The sequence below is a fragment of the Sylvia atricapilla genome, chromosome Z, assembly GCF_009819655.1.
Source record: "Sylvia atricapilla isolate bSylAtr1 chromosome Z, bSylAtr1.pri, whole genome shotgun sequence".
Classification (NCBI taxonomy): domain Eukaryota; kingdom Metazoa; phylum Chordata; class Aves; order Passeriformes; family Sylviidae; genus Sylvia; species Sylvia atricapilla.
Genome location: NC_089174.1, coordinates 85,369,703 through 85,397,072, shown reverse-complemented (window position 1 = coordinate 85,397,072; position 27,370 = coordinate 85,369,703). Strand labels below are relative to the sequence as shown.

At 39.5% G+C, this 27,370-nt stretch overlaps 1 protein-coding gene across 4 annotated transcripts in view; it reads right to left on the bottom strand.

The window, feature by feature from the left end:
• Positions 1 to 27,370, bottom strand: part of SMARCA2 (SWI/SNF related, matrix associated, actin dependent regulator of chromatin, subfamily a, member 2) — a 118,383-nt gene that overhangs the window by 84,633 nt on the left and 6,380 nt on the right. For all 4 annotated transcript variants that reach the window (XM_066338635.1, XM_066338632.1, XM_066338636.1 and 1 more), the window contains exons 2-5: positions 20,197 to 20,458; positions 12,163 to 12,286; positions 2,204 to 2,533; positions 1,288 to 1,389 (exon numbers count right to left, since the gene is read on the bottom strand). In XM_066338635.1, the coding sequence (XP_066194732.1) occupies positions 1,288 to 1,389; positions 2,204 to 2,533; positions 12,163 to 12,286; positions 20,197 to 20,421 (781 nt within the window). In that variant the 5' untranslated portion in view covers positions 20,422 to 20,458. The remainder of the gene's footprint in view (positions 1 to 1,287; positions 1,390 to 2,203; positions 2,534 to 12,162; positions 12,287 to 20,196; positions 20,459 to 27,370) is intronic.

The following is a 27,370-nucleotide window of genomic DNA, read 5'->3' as shown; positions in this document are numbered from 1 at the left end:
AAACAGATATATCAACATGCAAGTATGCCACACATTGCAAGAAATGGCTGAAAGAAAAACAAAACACATGAAATTTTATGATGAATGCTGGGTTTTTTACTATTCCCATGGACTTTTAATTCTAGTGTTACAAGAAATAAAACAGCTGTAGAACTGACTTTCTGCAAATGCAAGACCCACTCGGCCTCCTGTTCACTATCCTTGCACCAATTAGAAGAAAGTATCTAACCACAATCTGACACCAAGCAGAACTAGGTCTGATTTTAGGACTCTATCAGAACTTAAAAACCATATGAAAATTTTTACAACTATATTTAGAAATACCTGACAATATAAATAGTTTTTGTTTCACTATCATCTCCTATTAATTGTATTTATTTCAAATATCAGGAACTCAATTATTCTAATCACCTTGAAAAGCAACACCTCAGTTAACATTAAAATAGTACCTGTCATGTACAGCCACTAAGGGTCTTAGACTTCAGTATTTCTTTATGACAAGTTACTCATGCATTCGGATGTTCAAGAATTCACTAACAACAGACATTGCTAAAATAAAGATGCCACTTAATTGTCTGAAGAGCAGTAGAAGTGACTTCAGTAATGGAAGTCCTTAGCTAGGGAAAACAGCTAAAGTACACCTGCAATCTTGTAATCAACCTTGATTCAAAACCAACATCCTGGAAACTACAGAGATCACCATTTGTCATGCACACATCTGCATCAAACTCCAGAAAAGGAACTTGAGCACAAGCTGTAGATTCTGTATTTAGCAACACTGCATTTCAGCTTATAAAAAGAAAAAAAGCAAGCCCATCAAAACCCTCTGTGCAACCTCAGTTCTCAGGGAATCTGGGAAGTTGAATGACTGCATAATGAATGACAAATAAATTTGAACACATGGGGAAAAAAAGTTACAGCGTTCATTTGATCTCAAAGCAATCCTTTAAAGCAATTTGGTTCCAAAGTAACAGTGCAATTCTACCATGATCTGAAAACTTTTGTTTACGGTAGCAAGGGTGAAAGACAAGGTTGCTGCAATTAAGCATGCTCAGAAAAAACGTATTAAGTTTTATGCTTGTTCCTCAGAAAACTTACACATTTCATTCTGATTGCAAAAAGGTATTTCATGTTTAATCTGTCTAACAACTGTGGGTCTTTTTCAAACAAGTAAAAGGTTAGACTCTCCGTGATTAAAATCTTAGACACAGTAAAGGTTACACTACTTCTCCTGCACAGCTTTTTACCTTTCGTTTTTACTTTTCCCCACATTTTTTCCCACTATACCTTCAGTCCAAGTTTTAGGGGTAATGGCAGTTGTATGTCCAGGCATCCCCGGTGCAGACCCTGGCCCAGCTGCAGCACCACTCATTGCATGTAATCCAATACCTGCAATTTGACAGAGGAAAAAAAGTGCTGAAACACAAGGCATTTCCAGGATTCAGGAATCATTGTTCTCTAGCATGCTATCTCTTCAGGCAAGTAGCACTCTTCCTCATTAAGTAAAGATTTAAGTGGCTTTTACTGTTAATACGTATATCTAATGAAGGTAAATACATGTATCTAAAATCATGTTTCATGAAAAAACCCAACTTACTTGCTAGCAAAATGAAGTGAATAGTGACATCATTAAAACATAAGACAACAGTATCATCTTAACCCTCAATTCTAGCAAACTGAGTAATGGAAGTGTTTAGAAACTCAACAGGTGCAGGGTGTTTTAGTTTTCTCAGGACCAAAATGTGCTTGCTGCATCTATTATCACTGTGAGAAAAAACTAAGTACACTTCCTTTTCCCTATGTTTTGCACTTAACAGCACACTATATATGGTTTCTTTTCAATAACCTAAATAATCAGTCAACTCCATTCAGATTACTTATCTACTTTCCTGCATAGCAACAGGAGATGGAAAATCCACCACAAGAAAAGCAAGGGGAATTGCTATCAGTAAAGTACAATCAACATTCAAAAACTGTCAAGCTGATCAGGACAGACACAGTACCTCACAGTGAAGTAAGTTCTATTTCAGTTATTACTACTCTGTTTTGACAATATCCTCTTAATAACAGATGTGTTTTATACACTTGCTCAGGCTTAATACAGTCCCAAATTACAGCCCTGCACAGCATCCATTTCTTAATCTATCACAGGTAGAACCTTGAGCATTACCTGGGCAATGATTCTTAGCAAACATTCACTTACCAGACTGTCTGTTGAAGGCACTGGGAGGCTGCTGCTGTTGAATGCCAGGCAGGGTTCTCTTGCCCTGGACAGCAAGTTGAAGGTTCTCTGGTAAGGGCTGACCCCTAGCCAGCATTTTGTATGCCAGAATCTGAGCCCGCAGCTGATGCAGCTGTGCAGGGCTGAAAGGGGAAGGCCCTCTGTTAGGCTGATTCATAACTTGTGGGTCTCCTGCTATAATGGGTCCTGGCTGAGTGGGAGTCATCTGAGGTGGTGTTGGACCTCCTCCAGACATTGGGCTGGACACGTGCTCCGGTGCTCCTAGTGGAGATGGGTGTGGAGACATATAACCTAGAACAGGGAGAAGAATCATAACCTCACCACTCTGCTAGTTAAACCTGAATTTCATTCAATTTTTTAACAGGACATAAAGTATAAAAGTGTCACTCTCAGGTCAGGATAGCTGTAGTATTTTCTGTAAAGTGAAGTGCAATATCAAGATAACCTCAGGAGCTTTTCTGTGAGAAGAACAACACTTATTTAATCTAGTAATTCCTAAACATAACAATTACCTGCATATTTGGAGTAAGACAAACTAAAACATGAAATACAATGCAGAAGCCTGGGGATATAGTGTTGTTTACTAGAACTATTGAAAAATGTTTCTTTGTGGAATACATGCAGTGAAGTCTGCCTAGTTTACAGCTTCATAGTCTAAATTTATTTTGAGGTACACACATCAAGGAATATCCATTCACTTCTACAGGCCTTCTTTGCCAACATTCACCAACATACAGAAGTAGAAATAAATGGTATTTGAATCTATATAATTACTCTTTAATTTATACAGAATAAAGATTTGAGCAGATGAAGTATGTTCAATACCTTTTGCCATCTGGGTGCTCAACAACTTGGAACACCAACTACATGCACAAAAATCACCCTCTGAAGAAGCTGCTGAAGACTATGTCAAGAGCAATCACAGTTCTGAAATGAACAGTGCTTGTATCTTATTACAGCACTTGAAAACACGGTGGTTTTAATTCTGAATATCAACTACACCTACTACACATTTTCTTGAGCTCCACAAAGCACAAAAGACAGCTGTTTTGGGGGGATTTTGACCACCAAGAGTGAAAAAGAGGTAAAAATATTTAGTCACTTCACTCTGGTAATCTGGAACACAATCTACTTACAAACTGGAATCCAAAGTCTCCAAAAAATCATAAAGAATCTAGAAATCTTCTGGTTGATTTCCATATTCCATGTTTGTAAGCCACAGATGATAACTCTGAACATCATGGTGCAGTTCATTCTGTGACACCCTGTCTACTCTTCTCCCAATTTTCCTGTCACTTTAAAGTGAAACTATATCCGTTCCATCTATATGTAGTACAGATCACAGAAGAAATTTTGCTTGCTCTTTGGCTTCACTGCTCTTACTGGCCCTTCAGTGAAGGCAACACAGGCAAAACCTCGAAGAAGTCTCAACTTTCCTGGGATGACAGCAGCTCTGAGTCACTAGAACTTAAACAAGTACAGAGATTAGTGTGCCAAAGAACTGAAATTTGTACTCAACTTAAGTAAAGGTTGCAAATGTATGAGACAGAGGAAGAAAGGATTTCAGTTTGCCTAAGAAAAAGGAAAATTAGTTAGGGCAAAAAGAGATTTGTGACAGGAAAACACCAGACAAGACAGAAACAGACCAAGCTCAAACTAAAGATGATGATGACAGGAAAGGAAGATGATTTTGACAAGAATATGTTCAAGACAAAAACTGAGGGCAGAAGTTCAAAGAAAAGAAGGAAAGAGATGTTAAAAAGTTAGAACTATTGGAGCTATATACTAGTTCAATATAAAAATTTTCTGTACATCCCTTGTTGGTGATAAAAGGTATGATAAACAGCTCAAGTTTTATTCCACTTATCCATCTTCTTCCACTAACTTACTTTTATCTTTATTATTTTAAGAGAAGAGGAGAAGCTACAAATCCCTCTTGCTGAGCACACTGCTTAAAAAAAATCTACCATACCACAACAAAACAAAAAATAAGCAACTGCATTACTAGTTTTTACTATAAAATGAGGTTTATTGCAATGTTTATCCATTATTACATTTCTAAATCTCAGGATTTACTTTAAATGGCACCTAACTGCAATTACATTGTTATCTGAACTGTTTTTGAAAAAATGGTTTCTGTCCCTCCTCAAATTATACTGTCCAATTTAGAAATTCCTTAATGACTGATAGACTTCAGACCCAAGATCTTGAAATGTATCTGGACTACAGAAGTTTACGACACTGATGTAAGATGTTGAGTATTTGTTTTCAGTCCTGACAGTTCAAGCTGCAAAGTCTGTGACTAAGTTTTGCAAACAGGAGCTTTCAGAAGCTCTCCTCTCTTCCTCCAAGACCTCTGCATTACCATTCTTAACAATGGAAAACCGTGCTTGTACAAGAGAAACAATGAAAACAAAATTTCCACAAAGTCAGGAAAGAAAAAAAATCCTACCAAACTTCTTGTAAAGGTGCTAAAATGTGGCATTTACACAACATAAATTTCATGATGCCAAATGAAAATTTTCCTTTACATTCTGAAAACTTTCATATGATGACAGTGACAAAAAATACAGCCACAAGTCTCTCCTAATGAAAGTACTTATACTACTTGTTTTTTTCCTATTTTATTACACATACTCTAACACAGATAAGCATGCACACGAGAAGATCCCCTAAAATTTAGTCCAAGCACTACAAAAGGACAATCGTAACCTACAGTCCTGAACAACACACAATACAAGTCACCCACTACTAGTAAAGAGAGCCCAAACAACACTGTCTATAATTTAAAACTGTGATAATTTCAAAGCTTATCAAGTTTCTGCAGATCTAGTGTAACTGAGCTCTGAAAACCCTGAATGACAGTGATTCCTAATCACTCTCATGCTGAATTTCCTTTCCCTTAAGTCCTATCAGAATTCCACTTACACAATTTGTAAACATCACTTCTCTGCTTTTACTGTGCATCTTTGAGGAGAGTCTTGTCTCTCTTTTCCATAATCCTTCAACAGGCCACAGAAGAGGCTGCATCAGAAACCCTTCTCAAGTTTTCCTAACTCGAATGCATAATCAGAAACATACTTAATCCCACTTTGGTATCAATTTATTCAGCAAAAATACAACACAGCACATCATAAACAATGCATATTCTTTACAGTATTAACATTGGAAGAAATCTTAGTTCTAACACTTCCCCAAGTACTATTGGAGGGCAGTGTGTGCACAGAGTTTCTGCTTTAATTGCCCTTTGTTGCACTTCAGTTAACAGAAACAATAACATCTTTCTTTTCTGTTTTAAAGCTGAAAAATCACAGCACTAAAAATTGAGACAATTTCTTCTTTACTTTTAATGCCATCATGAAATGGAAAGAACACCTACAAATTAATTCAAAAACCTAGTAAGGCTACAGAAAGAGTCAAAGTTTTAGCAGTCCAAACACTGGAATGTTCAACAGAGGTTTTGAACTGCCACTAAAATGTAGTAAGTCTTAAGCAATGAAAATGTCTGAGGAATGTATGTGTCACATCTTTATGCTAACACTAACAACAAGGATGTGACTTTAAGAAAAATTTTGGATTTGGAAGATACAGCAGGACTGAAGAAATATAGCTGTATAACTGATTGAACTATCATTTAAATCATCCATTGAAATTAGTTTAAAAAACAAAGAAAAATCCATCTCCACAACACACAGTACAAAAGCACAGTGTCTTGGAATACAGTGGAAAGCATGTCCAGGTCAGACTGAGACTACAAACTTTCCTAAAGCAAGCAAAACATAAAATTTCCCTCTCTGTAGTGTGGCCAGGGTTAACACCATAAAAGAAAGAGAGGTCATGTGTGCAAGTAATTTAAAACTAGGACTGCAGAAATAAAATTGTTGAGAGGTCCTACACTGGCAGGCAGAGGAATAAGGTGGTAGGTCTTTTCTCATCTTTAAAAGTCTGAAATAATTCAGAAAAGAAGTGCAACTAGTTGAAGAACAACAGGGACAATGAACATTGCCTGACATAGCAGTATGTCAGTGAATTCTAGAAATTAAAAGATGGTGTGTCTTTTTAAGCTCAACAAATACTGCACAATTAATAAAAATTCATGCAGATCAAGTCCCAAAATGCAAAATTCCTTCAGCCCTTATGCTTCCACTTACAAACAGCAAGAAATGTCAGCCAAACAATTCAAACTGGCCTGTATTTCACTGCTGTATCACAGAAACTTCATTTAATTTTTATAAATCCCAGAAAAATGAATTCTTTATTTCAGTCCATTTATATATTTTAATGAAATCTTTACAATACGAATATTTTATTTTTATAAATATTTGGCTTGTCTAATTTCTCCCCAATGTCTTTCAAAAGTCAATTCTAACCATTATTTTGATCTGCTGGATAACTGTTTCAGAACTTAATAATTTACAGTTAATTTCATATACCTCATATAAATACAGCAGAAATCTCCACAGTTTGTTCACAGAGCTGGAAGACAGTTTCTAACCAAATTGAAAATCAGTAACATGTAGTAAATTTACTATTTTAACAGATAAATACGAAGTTGGAGCAATGTATTTTCCATTCATTTAACCTATTAGCATCAAAGCAAAGTTATAAATATATTAAGTCAAAACAGGGACATCATTGTAAGCAAGTTCAAGAGAAGAGAATCTGTCACCAAAACTGGTCAGGAATGTTACCCTTTCTCCAATTTGGCAGTAAGACTGAAAGGAGTAACTGCTGAGGAGACAGGTACCAACTCATAGTATTCCCCCCTATAAATTAGTGTTAGACTTCTGAAAATCATCCTATTGCAGTATGCAATAAAAATGTGATGATCTGTCTGAACTAGTGAAACATTCTTTCTGCATGACTCACATCTCACTGAGCACCAATAAAAAAATAAACCCAGAAACCAAATAATGAAGTTGCATACCTTAACTTAGCAATTATTGTTGGGGGAAAAAAAAAAAAAAAGCAAAAATCTCAGAACAGTAACTGTCATTCAACCAGTGAACAGGCACTTAAATAGAATGGCACAGTTCTTGCAGATTTAGCTTTCAAATGTTTCTAACTTGCTCATCATTCTTCTTACCTCAGAAAAGGATAGTTAATTACTTCTTAACATAGGCTGTAAGAATCATTACTTCCAAAATCCTGTATCAATTTTCTCTTGTTAATTTACAACTGCATGCTTGGTTTGCATAACCGTATCTACAACTGCATGTGCAGTTGCCAATTTACTTCTAATTTATCACTCACATTTGCAAGCATGTACTTTATAAAAATCTTCCTTTTGTATATAGATACAATCCTTTGCAAGACTTTCCTCTTTCACCAAATTATTAAAAAGAACTAAAAAACTGCTATTAGAACATCTAACATTTAAATGTAATCTTACTTTGTGATCACCTCCCATTGTAAACTGCATACAGAAGGACTACAGTCTATGGATTCACCACAACTGCTCCACTCGCATTTCTACGAACTGAAGCATTTTGTGAAGACGATCCACCCTGCTAATTGTCAAAAAATTTAAGGACATTGTTTCCCACTTTATCTTACCAGACCTTGTCAGAATCTTGGAGCCTGTGAACAGGCAGATTTCTGTCAATAAGAGACCATTACAGATACAGCAGTCTACCTAACTTTTCTAAAACACACCAGCAGCTCTTGACCTCTAAACAAACTTCTGCCTTTTGTCTACAGAACAGATGAGAAAGGCATCCAGTGCTGACTCAGCTTTTGTATGACACAAAACTTACCACAAATACTTGGGTGATCTTTATTGCAAAGGTTAATTATCTCCATTAAGTAAGATCCAGCTATGCAACACATTCTGAATTCAAATAATTTGCAGGTACCAAAATACATTGGTTCCTCTTTTTTCCTTTAAAAGCTCTATCTATTACAAACCCTTTTACTCTCTGAGAATGTGAAGACTGAGCAAGTATTCTTTTAATTCTCTCATCAGGTAAATTTAAAAAGTGAAACATTCTTCAGGATAAAACAAACATACTCTTCTCAGCAGTAAAGACTGCTTTTCATGATACAGTTTATACTACTACACAGCAAAATATTTTCCTCCTAGACATGCATTGTTGTTGGCTGTGTTAAATTCTATGGTAGAAAAAATAAGCACATTCTTCTCAGATTCTGATCAGCCTTTGTAACCAGCTGATCACTCACTTCAAAACCTCTGTGGTATATAATATTTTTTCTGTACTGACTTCAAACTTCTTTCCTGATCACAAATACGTTGAACACCACTTAACCAAAACAGACTTCTAAAAGACTAGAAAAATCCACAATTGGATGATCATCTTCTAGTTACAGTTAAGTCTATAATCTGTCATTTAATTATCTTATTTTAATATATTTAACGTAGATTATATTGATTTTACTTTGTGATATCCTTGTTTTAAACCACAGTATCATACAGGAACAAGTGAAGGAACTTTGACAACTCTACCAGGCAGACAAAGTCATCTCTATTATCATGCTACTGGCTTTAACAATGCGCAGAGAAGCCCCATACATGGGCTAAGACTGGTTTTCCTGACAACTGTACAAATACTGTATCACTCCTGTTGACATTTTGATGAAGGAATTTTGTTTATGATCTCCACAAAAAATGACAGACTTCTTTGACGAGTATATAAAAATAATATAATAGCATCATATGAACATAATATGTAATAGTAAATTTGTCAGACTAAAGACAGACTTAAAGCAATTCAGAAGGACTTGAACAAGCTCAAGAAGCGTAACTATGTGAACTTCATGAGGTTTGACAAGTCCAAGTGCAAGGTTCTGCACAAGGATTGAGGCAAACCCCAGTATCAGTACATACTGCAAAATGCAGGGGTTGAGAGCAGCCCTTCCAAGAACATGACTTGTCATTGTGTAGTCACAGCCCAGGGAGCCAAAGGTGTCCTGGGCTGCATCCAGAGCAGTGTGGGCAGCAGGGCCAGGGAGGGTATTGTGCCCCTCTGCTCTGCTCTGCTGAGAGCCCACCTGCAGGGCTGCATCAGCTCTGGGGCCCAGCACAGGAAGGACACATAACTGCTGGAGTGAGTCCAGAGGAAGCCACAAAGATGATCAGAGGGATGGATCTGCTCTCCTACAAGGACAGGCTGTGAGAGTAAGGATTGTTCCCCCTGAAAAAGGGAAGGTTCCAGGGAGACCTTATTGCAGCCTTTCAGTACTTGAAAGAGGCTTAAAAGAAAGCTGCAAAGAGACTTTTTAAAAGGATTGTAGTCACAGGACAAGGGGGAATGGTTTTAGACAATAAATTCAGACTAGATGTAAGCAAGACCTTTTGTTTTATGAGGGTGGTGAAACTCGGACCAGGTTGCTCAGAACAACTGGTAGATGCCCCACCTTGGAAACATTCACAGTCAGTTTCAACGGGGCAGTGAACAACTCTGAACAACAACGGGGCTCTGATCCTGTTGAACATGTCCCTGTTCACTGCAAAAGGGCTGGACAGAATGACTTTTAAAGGCCCTCATCCAACCCAAATCATATTATGTTTCTAAGATTTTGTGATTTTTCCAGAAAACTATTCTTGATGATCTGAATTAAGACAGACAATGTTTATTTTAACTACAATAGTATTTACTGACACATGGCCATTCTCCCTAAGCTTTCAAATTAATGGGCAAATTTAGAGTGATCCATTACCCGGGGTTTTGGAATTATTCAGCTACTTTCCCTCAAATGCCCCACAAAAATATTAATTATGCATATTTATCTACTTCAACTTGAGGACTACAAACAATAAGGCATGAAAAAATCCAACCCAGACCTAGAACTAATGAGGTGTCATTTCTACTTGACACTTATATTGTTTAAAATTGTACACAATTGTGTACTGTAAGCTTAACTATCAGACATCTACAAGGAAGTGAACCGTATAGTAAGTCTTGGTTTCAACCATACCCAACCAAAGATTCTGTCAGGGCTTCAAGAGTTACCAGGCATCTTTCCATGGATTCTCAGAGGAATCATACTGTCCTTTTGCCATGAGCGTGGGTCTGGGTAAACTCTCTTCTGCCACTGCTTATTTCCACAAAATTTGTAAAAACAAAAGTGGTCCTACTTCCTCTAATGTTGTGGGAAATCAGACAGAAAATATCCAATAGGCTGACAGTCTATTAAGGAAGCTGGTTTTCTACCTTGGACCTTTACACTAATGGCAAAACCCTAAAAGTCTAATAAATGGGACTTGGCCCAGCAGGCATCAGAACAGCATCAAGTGCCATCACCACTTTTTTGTGGAAAAGACAGTTGTGTAAGAACAAAAAAAATGGAGACATAAAGGCAAAGAAAGCTAAAACAGTCCTCTCTGTTGTCAAAAAAAAAGTATCTGAAACACTAGAATGTAGCAATATACAGCTGTTTAACAGCTGGATATAATGAGTCTGATCCAAAAAATATTTCACTCAGCTTATCTGGCTTGTTCTAGAAGTGTTTAGGGGAACAAAAGCCTCAGTGTCCTCACCTAAGCCCTGGATGCAAGACACACTACCGGCCAGAGATCTGGGCAGTACAGAGATTCCCAACCAATAGTTTTCCTAAGCCTGGGAAATTCAAAAGCCTGGCTATAAAAAGGAGCTTGGAACAATAAAAGGGTTACTGGCTGTTTCCCAGGACTTGAAGAGGTCTGTGTCCTGCGTCTGCCTCCACTCACGGACCCCGTGTTACATTAGAACATCTGGGGTTTTGACCACTTCTTTTAAAAGCCTGCTCCACATCACAACTCTAGTAATCTTGATCTACAGTTTAAGAGTTGCTGGCATACACAAAAAAGAGAGTAGGAATCTGTGGTCTCTAGCCTGACAAAGTTGCTACTAATATAATCCATCACATTTTTACAGTGCAAAATACCCTGGAAATCTGAAGTGAGGCAGCACAGAAAAGAAGAAAACAAGATGCTACTTGTATTTGAAGCATTTGTAACCTATGGTCCTGTATTTTCAGTACATAATGTATGACTTGTCCCATCTTCATGTTTAGACTAAATGCTCTGTTCGTTTCATTCCAAGCAGAAGTGTCTCCTAAATGCAAAGACAAGCAAAATTTGTCTCTCGGATGATCATGCTCACATTTTGTTCAAGTCAACAAAAGAGAAAGTTTTACCTGGTGAAGAATTTGTCTCTGCAAAGTCAGTTCTGTTTTACTTAACTGATATTGAAAGGTTTAATGGAAAAATGTTACTTTCTAATTATCCAGGTCCCAGACTGGGATTCAGTTGGCAAGTTAGAGGCGAGAGCTTCAGTTCTACACCACTGAAAAGCACAAAGAAGTTCAGGACCATCTCCTAATAGATCTGTACAGAGTGTGTAATACAAAAGTCTAATATCCTTTGGGATTCTTCAGGTGTTGTTGTAAAGTAATTATGCATGCAACACAGAAAACTTTATCTGCTGTTGAAATTATTAATACTAGCAGGTGTTTCCAGCTAAATCTCCAAAATACCAGGCTGCTCACAGAATGCAGGCCTTTTATGTTCCAACCTACAGGACACAAAGGCACATAGTGATGTGTAAAAAAGAGTTTCTGTCTTCTGTCACAAAAACATTGGAAAGAACTTTGATCAGCACTTGATGATAATAAAACATATTAAAATGCATTTACATTTTCAGTAGCCACATAAGAAATAAGTTGGTGGTTTTTTTCTTTAGAGATGCAAACTGAAATCTGTGATAGACTTGCCCCAGTCACAGACTGGAACCTTAGCTTTATTCTAATACATACCTAATGGATACTCTAGAAAGCAAAGGCATTCATTTATTCTCTCTGCCCTGTTCAGCTTTTCCAAACAAAGCTGAAAGGAAGTAACTGGCAATTCTGTTACATGAACTACTGACTCTTTGTGGAACAAGAGGCCCCGAAATCATAGAGCATGCACAGTATGGATAAACCTTGGCTATGCTGGTCCATTGGACTCTGAGGTGGACCCATTCCAGGATGAGGAGGTCGCATACTCTTCATGGAGCCACAGTGAACATCTTCAACCATTCCTTTTTCATGCAAGCCATCAATAGACTGTGAAAACAAAATAAGTATTTAGAGAGAGATAGCATATAAAAAAACTAACAACTAACTCAATCTAAACAAATACATGAAGAGGAAAAACCTCTTTCAGCAGTCATTCAAAATAAAACAACCAGGAACTCTGCTCTGAAATCACACATTTAGGGAAGCAAAGAACACTATCAGACTGCTTGCTCATTTCCCTTTCGCCTTTTTTTTTTTTTCCTCCTTACGAACCGTTTGGCAATGTCAGGGAGGCAAACTGTCCAAATACAAACACATAACCTGTTTTGGCCTCATATTACAAAGCACTGTAACACACATTAACTTAGGAAAGTAGAGCCTGTGGCTGAAGTTATTTTTAGCCCAAACTTTGCCCTTTCAGTCACTGCTCTACTGGAATGTCCCAAACATTGTTTCTCTTTAAAAACAAGCGTGACACTGCAGGAGGTAACCTCTTCTTCGCTGACAAAAACAAGGATAAGCAGTGAAGGAGGGGAAAAAAAATACTTGTGCTCCCTACAGCTCCTGTCACCTCATACACTCCACAAAAACTACAGTTCCCATGGTACTTCAAACACAGATCAGTGCCAAGTGCTCTCTTCAGAGAGTGAAGAAAAGATAGCCTGGAGTCTGAAAAACAAGCTGAAGGCATTCTGGGCACTGAAAAAGACTCCATAATTGAAACTGAAGGGCTCTGAAAGTGAACAAAAAAAGGGAAAAGTAACACTGGAAGAAAGAAATCCTAAGAAACAGGGAAGTTCTCCATGAAAGTAAAATTTATACCCATAACTATGGAAGGGATTAAGCTAATTAACTTCTATTTTAGGGCTCTGTAAGGCTTGGTATTAGGAAGGGACTATCATCACTTACTTTGACACTCTACAGAAACACAAGGCTCTGCCCCACTCTAACACATGCATGCATGCACACTAAATGCTGCTCTTGCAAACTCCACTGTGAACGGAGACCTCGTGGTCTGTTTTATCTAAATGTACATCTATTTATCGAGAATTCTTTTTAAAAAGAGACTTAGATAACTTACTCCAACGGAAAATTCAGGCAGTTAATTAAATGACTGTGCAAGAAGCTACATTAGCTCACAGAAAAGAACTGTCATTTCTTATTTTTGAGTAATTTGTTGCACATGACTCAATTGCAACAGAACTAAACAAAGGCCACCCTTTCTACCAAAGAAAAAATAATTCTAAATTTCAATTCATAAACCCTTCATACAAAATTTCTACCTTCGATCTCAGTCATTTGATTTGAATGAAAACACTGTGAAACACACAGATTTGTTGTTGTTCAGCATTTTTGAAGGATTTCACCATAATTTTTCCTTATCAGAAGTCTGAGTTAGAGGAAGGAAAGTCACATTAAAGGAAAAATAAAACGGATTTTTCATGTTTCACTGAATCATTTAATTGTCATTATAAATACAGTATTTGTGAAACGAAATTACATCACAAAAATACACACTACTCAAGAACCTATTTTTGATCACAAGTACTTGGGATATGGAGCACAAATGCAGACACAGATGACTGACACATTAAAAATAGTTCCACTTTGCTAACCAAGTAAATCCCAGTGCCCTTTTCTGAGGCATGAAGATCCCTCCCTCTGCCTTTGCCCCTTCTCACAAAGACAGCCAACGAAGAGGAGAACACTCACTTCACACTGTCTGCAGGAGCTGAGCACTGCAGAAACCAAAACACCTATAAAGCTGGAGGCATTCTTGTTTTGCCATGGTATGTGCTGGCTGCCATGGTATCTTCATGGCTGCCAGGAGGAGGAGACTCGCTGGTAACCTGATCTGATTTCCAGAACAGAAGACTCCGGCTGTAAATATTTGTGGTGTATGTAACTGCAGGGATGGGTTTCACTGCACTGCTAGGTGCCAACCATGAAACCTCTGGGAACACAAACAGCTCAGGGGGGAATAAGAAGGCACACAGCATGCATACATCAGAAGCATCAGCACAAAGAGGGTGAGGAAAGGAGCTGTCAGTTAAAAAAGAGCAGCAGAGAAGAGAAAAGAAAGTATGTTTAGATAAAGCCTTTGTTAGAGGGAATTTTTTAAAAAATCATACAGGAACAGAGATGTAGTGATCATACAGGAAAACTTCAATTCAAGGCATGCTTCTGTGGAGAGAACTGATCAAAAGAACAATTTTTTGGGAAAAAAGTACTATTAAAAAAACACAGACACAAAAACAACTGTAGCAAACTGAAATGCTTTAAGTCTAGTGGAAGGGAGACTAAATATTTAGCAAAAAAGGGATTTGCATCTGTGTATTTGCAAAACTTATGCAGTGAAAAAACTGAAAATGAAATTCATTAGAACTCATAAATCAACTTTTTACTAGCAAAAATATGAAAGATGGAGATGCCACGAACTTCTGTGAAGCCAAAATTACTTTTAATGATTATGCAATTGCTAATGTATGCAGAGACTGTTACTTCCAACAACGTACTTCATCTAAAAGCACCTTTAACTGGCTACGAAAAAAACGTATACAATAAGGAAGGCAATTCAGCAGAGGACAGCTGTGGACTACAAGAACTGAGGAACAGTTATTTTGGTAACTTTTCTAAATCACTGTATAGTTACAGGGCTAGAGGATAACTCAAAATTATGTAACACAATAAAAATTACAGAGGGTATCTTACACACAACGTAATTCTTGTAAATTCTTCAGTCCTCTGTAAGTCAATAAAGCTATCTTCCACAAAGACATTATTAGGATAAGTAACCTATATTACCAATAAAGCACTACTATCATGTTGAGGTGCTTTTTTTTATTTTAGTCTTCCAATATGACAGAACAGAAGGGAAATAGGAAGCTGAGACATATTCAACTTTGAGAAGAAATTACAATTTTGATTGGTCCCAGTAAGTAAGGAAATAAGCACTGAAACTGAACAGGCCAAATAAACAATGCTTCTAGAAACAGAATGGGGGATCAACTTCAACTGTAGGCACATAGACTTGCCTACAGACTTGGCAGACTTACAGACTTACATAATGTCTAATGCATAAGGAACATTTTGCCTACAGTGTTTTTACTCTGAATTTAGAAACTAAGGTCTTCTCACAGATACATCACAGTTTGACCTATTTTCAGGTAAACTGTGACACTACAGCATCTGGTTGGGGTTTTTTTGGGTTTTTTGTTGGGTTTGTTTGTTTGTTATTTGGTTTTGGTGTGGTTTTTTTAATTTTTTTTTTTTTAATACACCTCCTTAAAAAAAACAATCACGCAAAAAAGCACTCCAGCCTTAAAATTAATACCAAACTAGTTTTCTTGTAGAACATATATCCTCTGAAACAATAGAATCACACAGACCCAACAGCAGTGTGTTGTCATGTAACTGCCACACAACTGCACAGCATAACTGAATGCATCCCTGAACAACAACCAGTCTAAATGTGGTTTTTGCAGCAGGAAATTGGTCACCAATTCCAAATAATCTCTAAAAAGACTACTGAATCACCATTTTACATTAAGTTCTCTGTTCATTTTTCAAGGTTGGCAATACTTTCTTTCTTTTTTTACTAATGTAGACACAAACAACAGAAATAATACAGAGAACATGTCTGCCAATGTTGCGTGCTGTTACTTCTAGGACATTGAGAGAACTACTTTGATTCTCAGAAAGTCAAATGTGCATAGATCTGTTAGCCAAGAACAGCTGAAATAGGAAACCATTTGCATTCTGTTTTAATGGAACATCTGAGTGAACAAACATATTTTCCATGAATAGAAAACTACACTATTTCTGAAGAATTTTTTCTCTCCCTCACATTTTATCTCACTCACCAATACCAGTACATTACATCACTGTAATTACTCCACAGTCAGCATTACAGTACACCCCATTACAAATTCACAAAAGAAGTGATAATGCATCAGGTTGCAATTAAATGGAAGAGAAAATAAACCGAGAGTTCACTGAACTCCATCCATCCCTCAAATGAGCACCCTGCAAATTAACAAGCTACAATGGTGTCACAACCAAAAGTTAACCAGTTAAAATCATGTGGCCCACCTAGCATATATGAAGATACAGAAGGCTGTATTACAGCATCACACAACAGCTTGGGAGGGAAGGAACCTCAAAGATCACCGAGTTCCAAACTCCTTGCAGTGGCAGTCTCTAGACCAGGTTGCTCTGAGTCCCATCCAAACTCGTCTTGAACACTTCTAGGGATGGAAAATTGACAGCTACTGGGGCAACCTGCTCTAATGCCTCACTACCCTCACAGGAAAGAATTTCTGCCTAATATCTAATCTAAACCTACTGTCTTTCAGTTGGAAACCATGTTCCCTCATCCCGTCATTACCTGTCCTTGTAAAAAGTCTCTCTACACCTTCCTTGCAGCCTCCCTTCAGGTACTGGAAGGCTGCAATGAGGTCACTTCAAAGCCTTCTCTTCTCCAGGCCAAACAAACTCAATTCTCTCATCCCTTCTTAACAGGAGAGGAGCTCCATCTCTCTATCATTTTGGTAGCCTCCTCTGGATTCACTCCAGCAGTTCCATATCCTTCCTGTGCTGGGCCCCAGAGCTGATGCAGCCCTGCAGGTGGGCTCTCAGCAGAGCAGAGCAGAGGGGCACAATCCCCTCCCTGGCCCTGCTGCCCACACTGCTCTGGATGCAGCCCAGGACACCTTTCGCTCTCTGGGCTGTCAGTGCCCATGGCTGGGGCGTGTCCATCCCCCAGCAGCCCCAAGCCCTTCTCAGCAGGGCTGCTCTGACCTGTTCACCACAGCCTGGGCTGGTCTCAGGAGCTGCCCCAACCCAGGGGCAGCACCTTGCACATGGCCTTGTTAAAGCACAGGGAATTCCCACAGATTCGCTTCCTGAGCTTGTCCAGGTCACTCTGGGTGGCATCCCATCCTTCAAGACAAGTCTGCACCACTCAAGTTGGTGTTGTGCAAACCTGCTCAGCCCCTTTGCCTATGGCATTAATGTAGACATTAAATAACACTGGTCTCAATACAGATCCCCGTGGCACTGGTGTCCATCAGGGCTCTGACCATTACCCTCCAGATGTGACTGTCCAAACACTTTCTTATCCATCTAACAGTCCACTCATCAAAACCATCTCTCTCCAGTCTAGAGAGGACTGCTGTGGGGGACTGTATGATAGGCTTTATCAATTCACACTAAACCCCTGTAACCTCGTTCTGCCTCCACAGAAGCTTCCATGTGGATGCAGAAGTACAGTAGGGCAAGGAAGGTAGCAATGATTTCTTTTAATATTTTTCAGCTTCCAAGTATTTCTTCTCACAGGATTCTCTGAGGCTGTTATCTGAGTACTATTCCTGACAGACTTCTTAAGTATTCTTCCTTAATACTGTGAGGCATCCAAGATATTCTTTGGTAAAATTTGGACCTGGATTTTCCTGGAAATTTGGTTGATAGTCTTCAAGAACTAGCAAGAAATGCAGTTAATTTATTGTTTCTGTCAAAACTAATGTAAACTAATAGTAAACCTTCCTGTGGAAAGGTCTTTTGGTTACTAGTGAATATACTTCAGCTTTCATAGTAACAGTTCTTAAGTAAACAGACGTTAGGAATTACCATTTATTAATATAAATTTGTTTCAATTAGTGTTTCAGCTGCTGATTGATCCTTTGCATTTTTTAAGGTTTTTGCATTATATTATCATTTGTAAGCTAGTCAAACATCTAACACAGAATTAAGTTAGTTCACTTAAGTATGTGGATTTTAAAAGAAGAGCTCCATGCTACTGCATACATGGCTACCCCACAAAGTAATCATGTAAACGGGACACTTTTGGTGCAATCCCCAATTTTTACTGCATTTCATTAAAAAAATAGCGCTGTGATATATCATGGCTTGAAAGTCAACATATTTTATATTGCATTAAGCAAAAAGAAAATGTTTATTTGGTCCAGCTGCAGGTGGCTGACCAGTTTTTTAATTACACTGAACAGCATTCAGGTAATATTTGCAAAATAATCCAGAGGAACCCTTCTACAGCATTTCTTAGACCCTTCCAACAGTTATCCCAATATACTATTTCTACAGTTGCACAGAAAAACAGACCCAAAATCTCACCTAGACCAAAAATTAACTAAGATCTTATTTTCTTTTTTTTCACCTGTATTCGTTCAATAAACACATTTTGTAGCTTAATCATACACATTTGAAGACATGCTGGAACCTCTGAAGTGGAAATGTAAAAGAAAACAGCAAGGCTGTTGCTACTAACATAAAGACTTGTGAAATTACAGTCTATATTCCATTATCAGAACCAAGGTATAGAAAAGGTAGAGTAATTTAACCGTAACTATACTGAATTATCATCTTTGAATTGGCTATCCAGGCTTTGTGATGCATTTTTCAAAATATTTCCACGCCACCTCAATGGGAGAATTTCTACCCTGGCTCACAGTGAGAGGCACTCTGAAGTCTCTGAAAGAATATTGTGGGATGACATTTGTTGGTTTGTTTCTAATTATAACACAGGATTAACTGCCTGATACAACAGGATGTGTCAGTTAAAAACACAATATGTGAAGCATTCAGCCATTCTATTGAAATTTCCTTGTGCCACCTTCTTCTTCTACAGGTACAAGAAAAATTGAAAGGAAATGAAGGATTTTAGAACCCTGGCTATGAAGTCTGGGCACAGAGTTTTGAAAAGTTGGGCTGTAATCGATCCAAAACCAAAAAAATGCCTATTGAAAATGTCTAACCTGGCTAACAGCTAAATCAGATACCTCAAGATTCAAATACAAAGGTTATAGTTACTGCACATACTGAACTCTCAGAAATTACAACAGGTCAGTACAAATGGAAAGCTGGACCACAGCCTCCTTCACTTCAGCTAGTCTTTGTGTTATTAAAATTTTTTTAGTTCTTCATGTAAAAGATGGTAATGTCACGTCCCTACTGACTGGATATAGTTTTAATGAACGAAAGTGATCCATATGTGAGAGTGTCAAAATGAAGATGTCATTTCAAGAGGAAAATTAAAACATGCTTCTTTATTTTTAAAACATTTTTTATTGCAATTTTTTCTCTATGTGCATATAACAATTCCAAGTGGAATCAACAAGGGCTGCCAAAATGTTTTCAATATCTTGGCTCTGTAAGCTGCTACCACATATTTCTGAGTAGAACATCAGTGCAATCAAAATTATTCTGGGTTCTAAATCTCTAGTATACAACAAAAATGACAGTACATAAAGAGACTGTTCTCACAAAGGAATTTCCACACAGGCAAGTATTTCCTCAAAGCAAAAAACATTAATGATAGGCTAAGCACACATAGTCTAATTTTAAGTGTATAATGCTAACTACTGAAGTGCAATTATTGACATATTCTACATGACACAGTTTTATACTCCTTTGTAAGATGGAGTCCTTATAAAATAACTTGAAAGCCATTTTTCAACCACATTTTCAATATGGAGGAGTGAACAAATTTGTAATACAAATCCTCTAAGGTGAATTAAGTTTGTTTTGTTTTAAGAAAAAGAACAATTTCACGCAAAATTAGAAACCACCCCAGAAAAAACACACATATGATGTTCAAACAGACAAGAAAAAGCGAAAAAAGGTGTTTAGAATGGTGTGCCTTAAGTTTTAACACTATCATTCATGTTTTTGTCCCTAGTAACATCTGTCTTACTGAAAAATACAGTTTACAAATAAATAGTTCCAAACTACTAACTATAGTTCAAAGTAGTCTACTAAGAACAAGGAAGCTGTGTTTGATACACAAGTAATTTTTAATAATAAAGAAAGAAGTAAGAGTGTAGCTGAAGCTTTGCAGGTGATGTGTAATAGCAGTTAAGCAGGTCGAAACATAGTTTAAGTAGCTCTTTTCATCAGTGAAGAGAACTCTAAAGAAAAAAGGTTCACTTGTAATAAACTATTACCTTATGCATCTGATGCATGCCTTCCTGTGGATAATCTGTAGGCCCCATTGTCGGCATTGGATGTGAGACACTGGGAGGACCAGGACTTGGCCCCATCATGCTGTGAACGGAGCCAGGAGATGGCCCTGGTCCTGGGCTAGGTCCCAGAATCGGTCCAGGTGAAGGTCCTGGTCCAGGGGAAGGACCAGGATGAGGCATGGCGCCAGGGTCTGTAGGCGTGGACATCTATTTTTCTGTCTCCTTTTCAATTAGCAGAATAGCTCTAGTAACAAAAACAAAACAAAACAAAAACAAAACCACAATTTCTATGTGACATTATGGGCATGGAAAAAAATTCAGTAAAATCTAGTGGCAATTGTTACACACACACACACACACACACACACACACACACAAATCTATGTACACATGCAAGCTGTGATCAGCAGAAAATGCTTACATGATCCTTAATGCTCCCCATTAGCTTTATCATCCCTCTAGAAACCTACTACAAAGACACAGGTCCTGAAAATTCTGTCAATTTCTGGACATTTGTATAGTACTCACAGAACAAAGCAGCTGGTGTGCCATGAGAAACATCTACCAGAAACAACAGTTGAACTGACTTGCTATCACCAGATGTGTCATGTGTGTCAAGCACAGTAGTACTGAAAACAGGAAAGAGAGCTGGGCATCTCTGTAACCCACACGTTAAAAAAATCTTTCCCCAAAAACTTGTGACTAGCCTGAAATTTGTACTTGTAAAATTCATGGTAATACAGTGAAACAAGCATTAAAAGGATTATTAAGACTATCTTCAGAACTTTTTTTCATTTGCCAGAGAGCAGTGAGACACACACGGAGCCAGCAGCCTGCCCTGGAGGGGCTGACTGGGCATGGACGGAGCCAGTAGTGATAAGGACAGGTCAGAAGACAGCCTGACCGCCCCCAACCACTCCGTGCCAAGGCAAACAGCTCCAGTGGGGAGCCATGGACAGCAGTGAGCAGGGCTAGAGCCACGGGAACCACAGGGGAACGCTGACATCCACCTGGAACTGGCAGCTTGCCCCAGAGCAGCTGACTAAGTGTGAGTGCATCCGGCAAGGGTGGCGGCTGCCCTGCTCTCTCAAGTGAGGTCCCAGTGAATGTAACCAGGGCACACTGGTAGTGCTCCCCTATAATCATCTGGGAGCAGCCAACAGAGGCAGTGAACAGACCCACGAGTTGGAGAAAAAGGGCATAATCTTATTAGTGTATGCTCCCTCAGGTATGGTTTTGACATGCCACAGAGTTAATTCTGCCCAAAGTCACAGCACCAGCCACATCAGAAGCCTTCAGCCAACCAGACTATCCAAAGGTAGATTTAACTCTTCAGGACTCAGGCTGCCAGGAGTGCCTAATGCCTCCCTGTAAGGCTGGGGCTGACTGTCACTCCTGTCACAGAAGATGTGTTATTGTAAATCACCAGGTTAAGGAGCCACAGGATTAAGTGAACAGCCTGTGCACTACTCATGAGAATGACTGAGACTGACAGACTATTCTTATCAAAGAGTCTCAGAAGTCTTAAACCTCCACTGAAGAGAAGATGCAGGTGGAGTCAGAACCCTACCAAGCAGTAAAAGCAGAGTCTCTGGAACAAAACCTGGAAGGTGGTCACTGGCCACACTAGGCAAAACACTTTTCTCCTGAAAACTTGAAGACGACAAACAGGGTTGGTACCATTTAAAAGAAGTATGATGACCTGGACTGGGTAGGACAGTCAACTGATGAGGCAGACAAAGGCCTTTCTGGGGTAGGGGAACCATCTGGGGCAAGACAGCCTGCCACCCTCATCAAGACAGCCTCTGTTAATTAAAAGGGAAGGGTAGCTGATACAGGTGACTCCCTTAAGAGAACCAAAGGCCTGCTATGCACACCAGACCCAAGCCACAGGCAAGTCTGCTGCTTCCCAGGGGCACATGGTCCCACAACTGGGTGTCATTGGCAGAATTTGCCTTTTTTTCTTTTTTTATCATGGCGTGGTCTATACAACAGTTGGTGTACTGATACCTGAAGGGATGTACCTCTCACAAAGTGGAAAAAGGGTTCTACCACAAGAGCTAGCAGGGCTCATTTGACAGAGCTTTAAACTAGATTGAAAGGCAGAAAGGGATACAACCAGGCTTGCCAGTGATAAGCAATGGGATGGCACACCAAAACTTGAGGAACTGAGATCACTCAATCTGCCCCATGAGGTGTAGGCTACAATGAACTACACAGCATGAGAAAGGTGGAAGGAGAAGCTCTGTCCCAGTGCCAGAAATATGACATCTCTGGCCTAAAAAAACTCAGTGGTATGAGTCCAGTGCCTGGTGCACCATGCTGGATGCTTACAGGAGGGACAGGCAGAGCTGGCAACACTCTGGTATCATTGTTTATAACAGAGGGACAAGAATGTATGGAGCTTACAACTGGCAACAGCAGGACTGAGACCCTCTGGGTAAAGATTAAGGTATAAACAAATAATGAAGATGTCATCATGGGATGCTGTTATGCATCACATAAGCACAACAATTACATCAATTCCTCAAGTGACCAAGGGACACCTTCAAATTTCTCCTTATGGTGTAATTCAACCTGCCAGATGTTAACTGAGGACAGCACAGCTGGCATGATCAAGTCCAGGACATTCTTAAAACACCTGGATGCTACTTCATTGTTCAATACTAAGAGAGCTGACTAAGAAAGATGCTCTCTTTGAATTCAAGGTTGCTGCTTGTCATGAGCAACATGGGGATTGGTGGCATTCCTGGCCTCACTGCCCACAAAGTAATCAGGCCTAAAATCTCTGACAGAAGGAAAAGCACCAGCAAAACCTCAGCTCTGGACATGAGGAGAGCAGACTTCAGGCTGCTCAGGGAATCAGTGAGGAAGGGACCCTGGGAAAACGCTTTTGCAAGTGCTGGGGTCTGTCAGTGCTGGTCACATTTTAAGCACCATCCTCTAAGGGCACAAGAGGAGGCAATTCCCAAATGTCAGAAGCCAAGCAGGTGAGGCAGAAGATGGCTTGTCTTCTTTGGGAGGCAGAGGCAAAAAAAGAAGGTGCAGGCTCAGCAGAAGCAAGGTCAGGTGATGTGGGAGGACAGATGCTGCTCACCACTGCAGGGAAAAAATCTGTCATGCTGAAGGTCCACTCCAGTTGAAACTGGGGGACAATAAAAAGAGAGGGGTCTTATGCATTAATAGCAAAAGACAGTGGAGAAATAACATTGTGCTGTTACAGAATGAGGATGGTTGCCTCACAAGCAGGGACATGGACATGGCAGAGATGTTTAATGCTTTCTTTGCCTCTGTCCTCAATGCCAATGATGGATTAAGTGCCCTGAGCTGGAGGACAGTGGCTGTGAGAATCATCAACTCCCATGCCCTGTAAATCTCTAGGGCCCAATGGAATTCATCTGAGAATACTCAAGGAGCTGGCTGATGTCATCATGAGACCTCTCAATGATTTTCGAATGGACTTGGGAACCTAGATAGGTCCCAGTTGACTGAAAGCTGGCTGAGTTTCCAGAAAACTGGAAACTCCAGGCCTGGCAGTCTCACTTCAGTGCCTGGCAAGATGACAGAGAATACTATTCTGGGAGGTATTGAAAAACACCTGAAGGACAATGCAGTCATCAGTCACAACCAACATAAATTCATGATGGAAAAGTTCTGCTTGTCAAAATTAACTTAGTTTTATGAGAGAGTAACCCACCTACTTAATCAAGGGAAGCCAGCTGATAAAATCCTTTTGGATTTCAGTAACAGTTTCAATACTGTCTCTCACAGGATCCTTCTGGACAAAATATCCAGCACACAGCTGGGTAAACACATCAAGCATTGGGTGAGCAACTGCCTGACGGGCTGAGCACAAAGGGTTACAGTGCATGGGGTGGCATCAGGCTGGGACCTGTCACTAGTGTGGGGTTCTCTTTGCGGCCAGTACTCTTAAACACAGTATCATAGAACAGTTTGGGTTGGATGGGACTTTTAAGATCACCTAGTGCTGAGCCCCCTGCCATGCACAGGTACACCTTCCACTGGATCAGGTTGTTCAGAGCCCAGTTCAACCTGGCCTTAAACACTTCAATCTCTCTGGTCAACCTGCACCAGTGGTTCATCACCTTCACCTTAATGATTTCTTCCTAACAGCTGACCTAAACATACCTTCTTTAAGTTTAAAACCACTCCTTGTCCTGCCACTGTGTGCCCATATAAAAAGTCCCTCTCCCTCATTTTCACAAGGCCCCTTCAGGCAGCCAAAAGCCACAATGCTGTTCTCCCTGAAATACCCTCTTATCCATGCTGAAAACACTTGCTCTCTCAGCCTTTCTTCACAGGGGAGGTACTTTATCTAACCGTTTTCAACTTCAATGTCATCTCCTGGACACACTCCAACAGGTCCATGTCTTTCCTGTGCTGGGAACCCCATACCTGGACACAGCACTCCTGGTAGGGTCTCATGAGGGAAGAGCAAAGGGGGAGAACCATCTCCCTCACTCTTTTGGCCACACTTCTTTTGACACAATACGCCATGCAGCCAGCTTTCTGGGCTGGAAGCGCACACTGCTGGCTTAACTTCTTAAAAGACTTGGATGAGGGATTTGAAGAGATACGAAGTTTGCAGATGATACAGAAAGTGGGAGGAGCTGTTGACTCGCTCAGTGGCAAAGAGGCCCTACAGAGAAACAGAAAAACTGGAAGACTGTAAAATTACTTACTGTATGAAGCTTAACAAGGACAAACACCAAATTCTCCATCTGGGATGGGGCAGCCCTGGATGTGCAGGCAGACTGGGGAATGAGATGCTGGAAAGCAGTGCCACAGAAAGGGACCTGAGGGTCCTGGTCAATGGCAGGTTGAACACGAGCCAGCAGTGCCCTGGCAGCCAGGAGGGCCACCCGTGTCCTGGGGACATCAGGGACAGCATCAGCTGGGCAAGGGAGGGGATTGTCCTGCTCTGCTCTGCCCTGGGGCAGCCTCACCTCCAGTGCTGGGGGCAGCTCTGGGGGCCACAATGAAACAGAGACATAAAACTACTGGGGAGTGTCCAAAGGAGGGCCATGAAGATGGTGAAAGGCCCAAACCAGCAATCCCATGGAGCCACCGAGGTAATCTGGATGGTTCAGCCTGGAGAAGACAAGACTGAGGGAAGATCTTACTGCAATCCACAACTTCCTCATGAAGTAAAGAGCAGGGACAGACACTGCCACTGTATCTCTTCTCTGTAGTGACCAGCTACTGGACCCAAGGGAATGACCTGAAGTTCTGTCACGAGAGTTTTATGTTGGGTATCAGGAACAGAGTTCTTGGGCACTGGAATGGGCTCTCTGGGGAAGTGGTCATGCCACCAAGCCTGACAGAGGTCTCTGACCCATGGTTCTTGGGGTGTCCTGTGATGTGGCAGGAGTTGGACTCAACGATCCTTTTAGGTGACTTCCAGCTCACGATATTCCATGATTCTATGACCTGGTACCTTTGGATCCTGTTTTCTTGCAAGGTAAAACACAGAGAGGCCTACAAAGCTTCCCAGTTCAAAACTCTAAATCACTGCTTAGTCCTCTACAACCCCACAACATGACCACAAAAGGAATCAAGTTATCAAATGTTCACAACTGCAAACACCATAGCTTCCTCTAAGAGGTCTATGTTTTGTATGAAGGACAACATGTTCCCACACAATAAAGAGTTCTTACATACATCAATCATGATATTGCAAAAATCTGACACTCTCACAGCTGAGTTGCTACATGCATTAAATGCGAAATTCAACCCATTTAACAAATCAGATACCTAGCACCACCACCCCCACCCAGAAGAATGCATACAGGACCATAACACAATCAATTACAAAAGTGCTATCAGTATACAGCATCCTAAATAACTTATTTCACAGAAGACATCTACCTATACCCCACGCACTACTAAAATAATATCTTCTCCTCCATTCACCTATTCATCCTATTTCAAATTCAACTTGCAGTTCTCATAAAAACTAGCTCCAGTCTCAGACCCGTTAGTTACACTGCCATTTACAAATACATTAAACATATCCTGTATGCAAATTTGAAAAATTTAGAATTGTCCTTGATAGGATAGCAAGTGTCCAAACTACGAAAACCAGTAACTACTGGAGCTAAATGTCTGTATCACTTAAACCAGACCAAGACCCTTCATCACCATCACCTTGAGTGATGATACACTCACCCCATCTCAAATAATTGGGAATTACCAGATTTGTAGTCCAACATTTTGTATGAAAAAGAACAAAGGAAAAAAAGTAATTTATAAAATCTGTATCAGGGAACACAAAGTATTGGAAAATACTACTTAAATGCAAGTAATTACTCCTGTCTGAAGACAGTCATGAAAATAAAGAGACAAAGCAATTTTCTATGGTAACAGTAGTCCAAAAGATTAAAAAAATGCTGCTGACCTAAACCAGAACACAGTATGGCCCTCCCAACTAAGTATCTCTTCACAGAACCAATCTGTTAAAAAGTTTATAGTTTAGTATGTTTCAAAACTAGCTTAGTTCATATGTATGAAGTCTGAGACTGTATTAAGAAAACTGCACAGAAATTAGATACCCTGCTCTCATTAAAGTTCAGTAAAAGCTATATACCTAATTCATTTAGACCCTTAAGAAAGCTTTCATTAAAGTCAAAGCAAAAAGCTACAAAAAGACAACATGTCCAACAGTGGCCAAGTTCCATGCAGATAGTATTGGTATTATTTTGGCTAAATTCTGGTGCCTGCAAAGAAAAAAAGCAACTCCCTGCCAAAAGCCAGTGTTGACCTATTTCTTTGGACTGCTTTTTAATGAGTAGTGCCTGTTAGAATTAAAAAGCAAGGGAGAGGCAAAAAAAAAAAAAAAAAAAAAAAAAAAAAAAAAAAAAAAAAAAGTAAATGTTTCCAACAAATTACAAGACTAAAGTAAAATGAAAAAAAAATCCAAATTATTGTTCCAAACAATGAAGCTCTTGGCCCTGATTCTTCAACACATTTCACCTTGTTTAATTGTTTTTCAAGTGTTCAATCTTACAATTTCCCCAAAACACTCACTGGACTAGTATTATTCACATAACTTCAAACAGGATGTTTTTTCCCCTTTATTCACATAACTTCAAACAGGATGTTTTTTCCCCTGAACTGTAATCCCTTGCCACCTCTT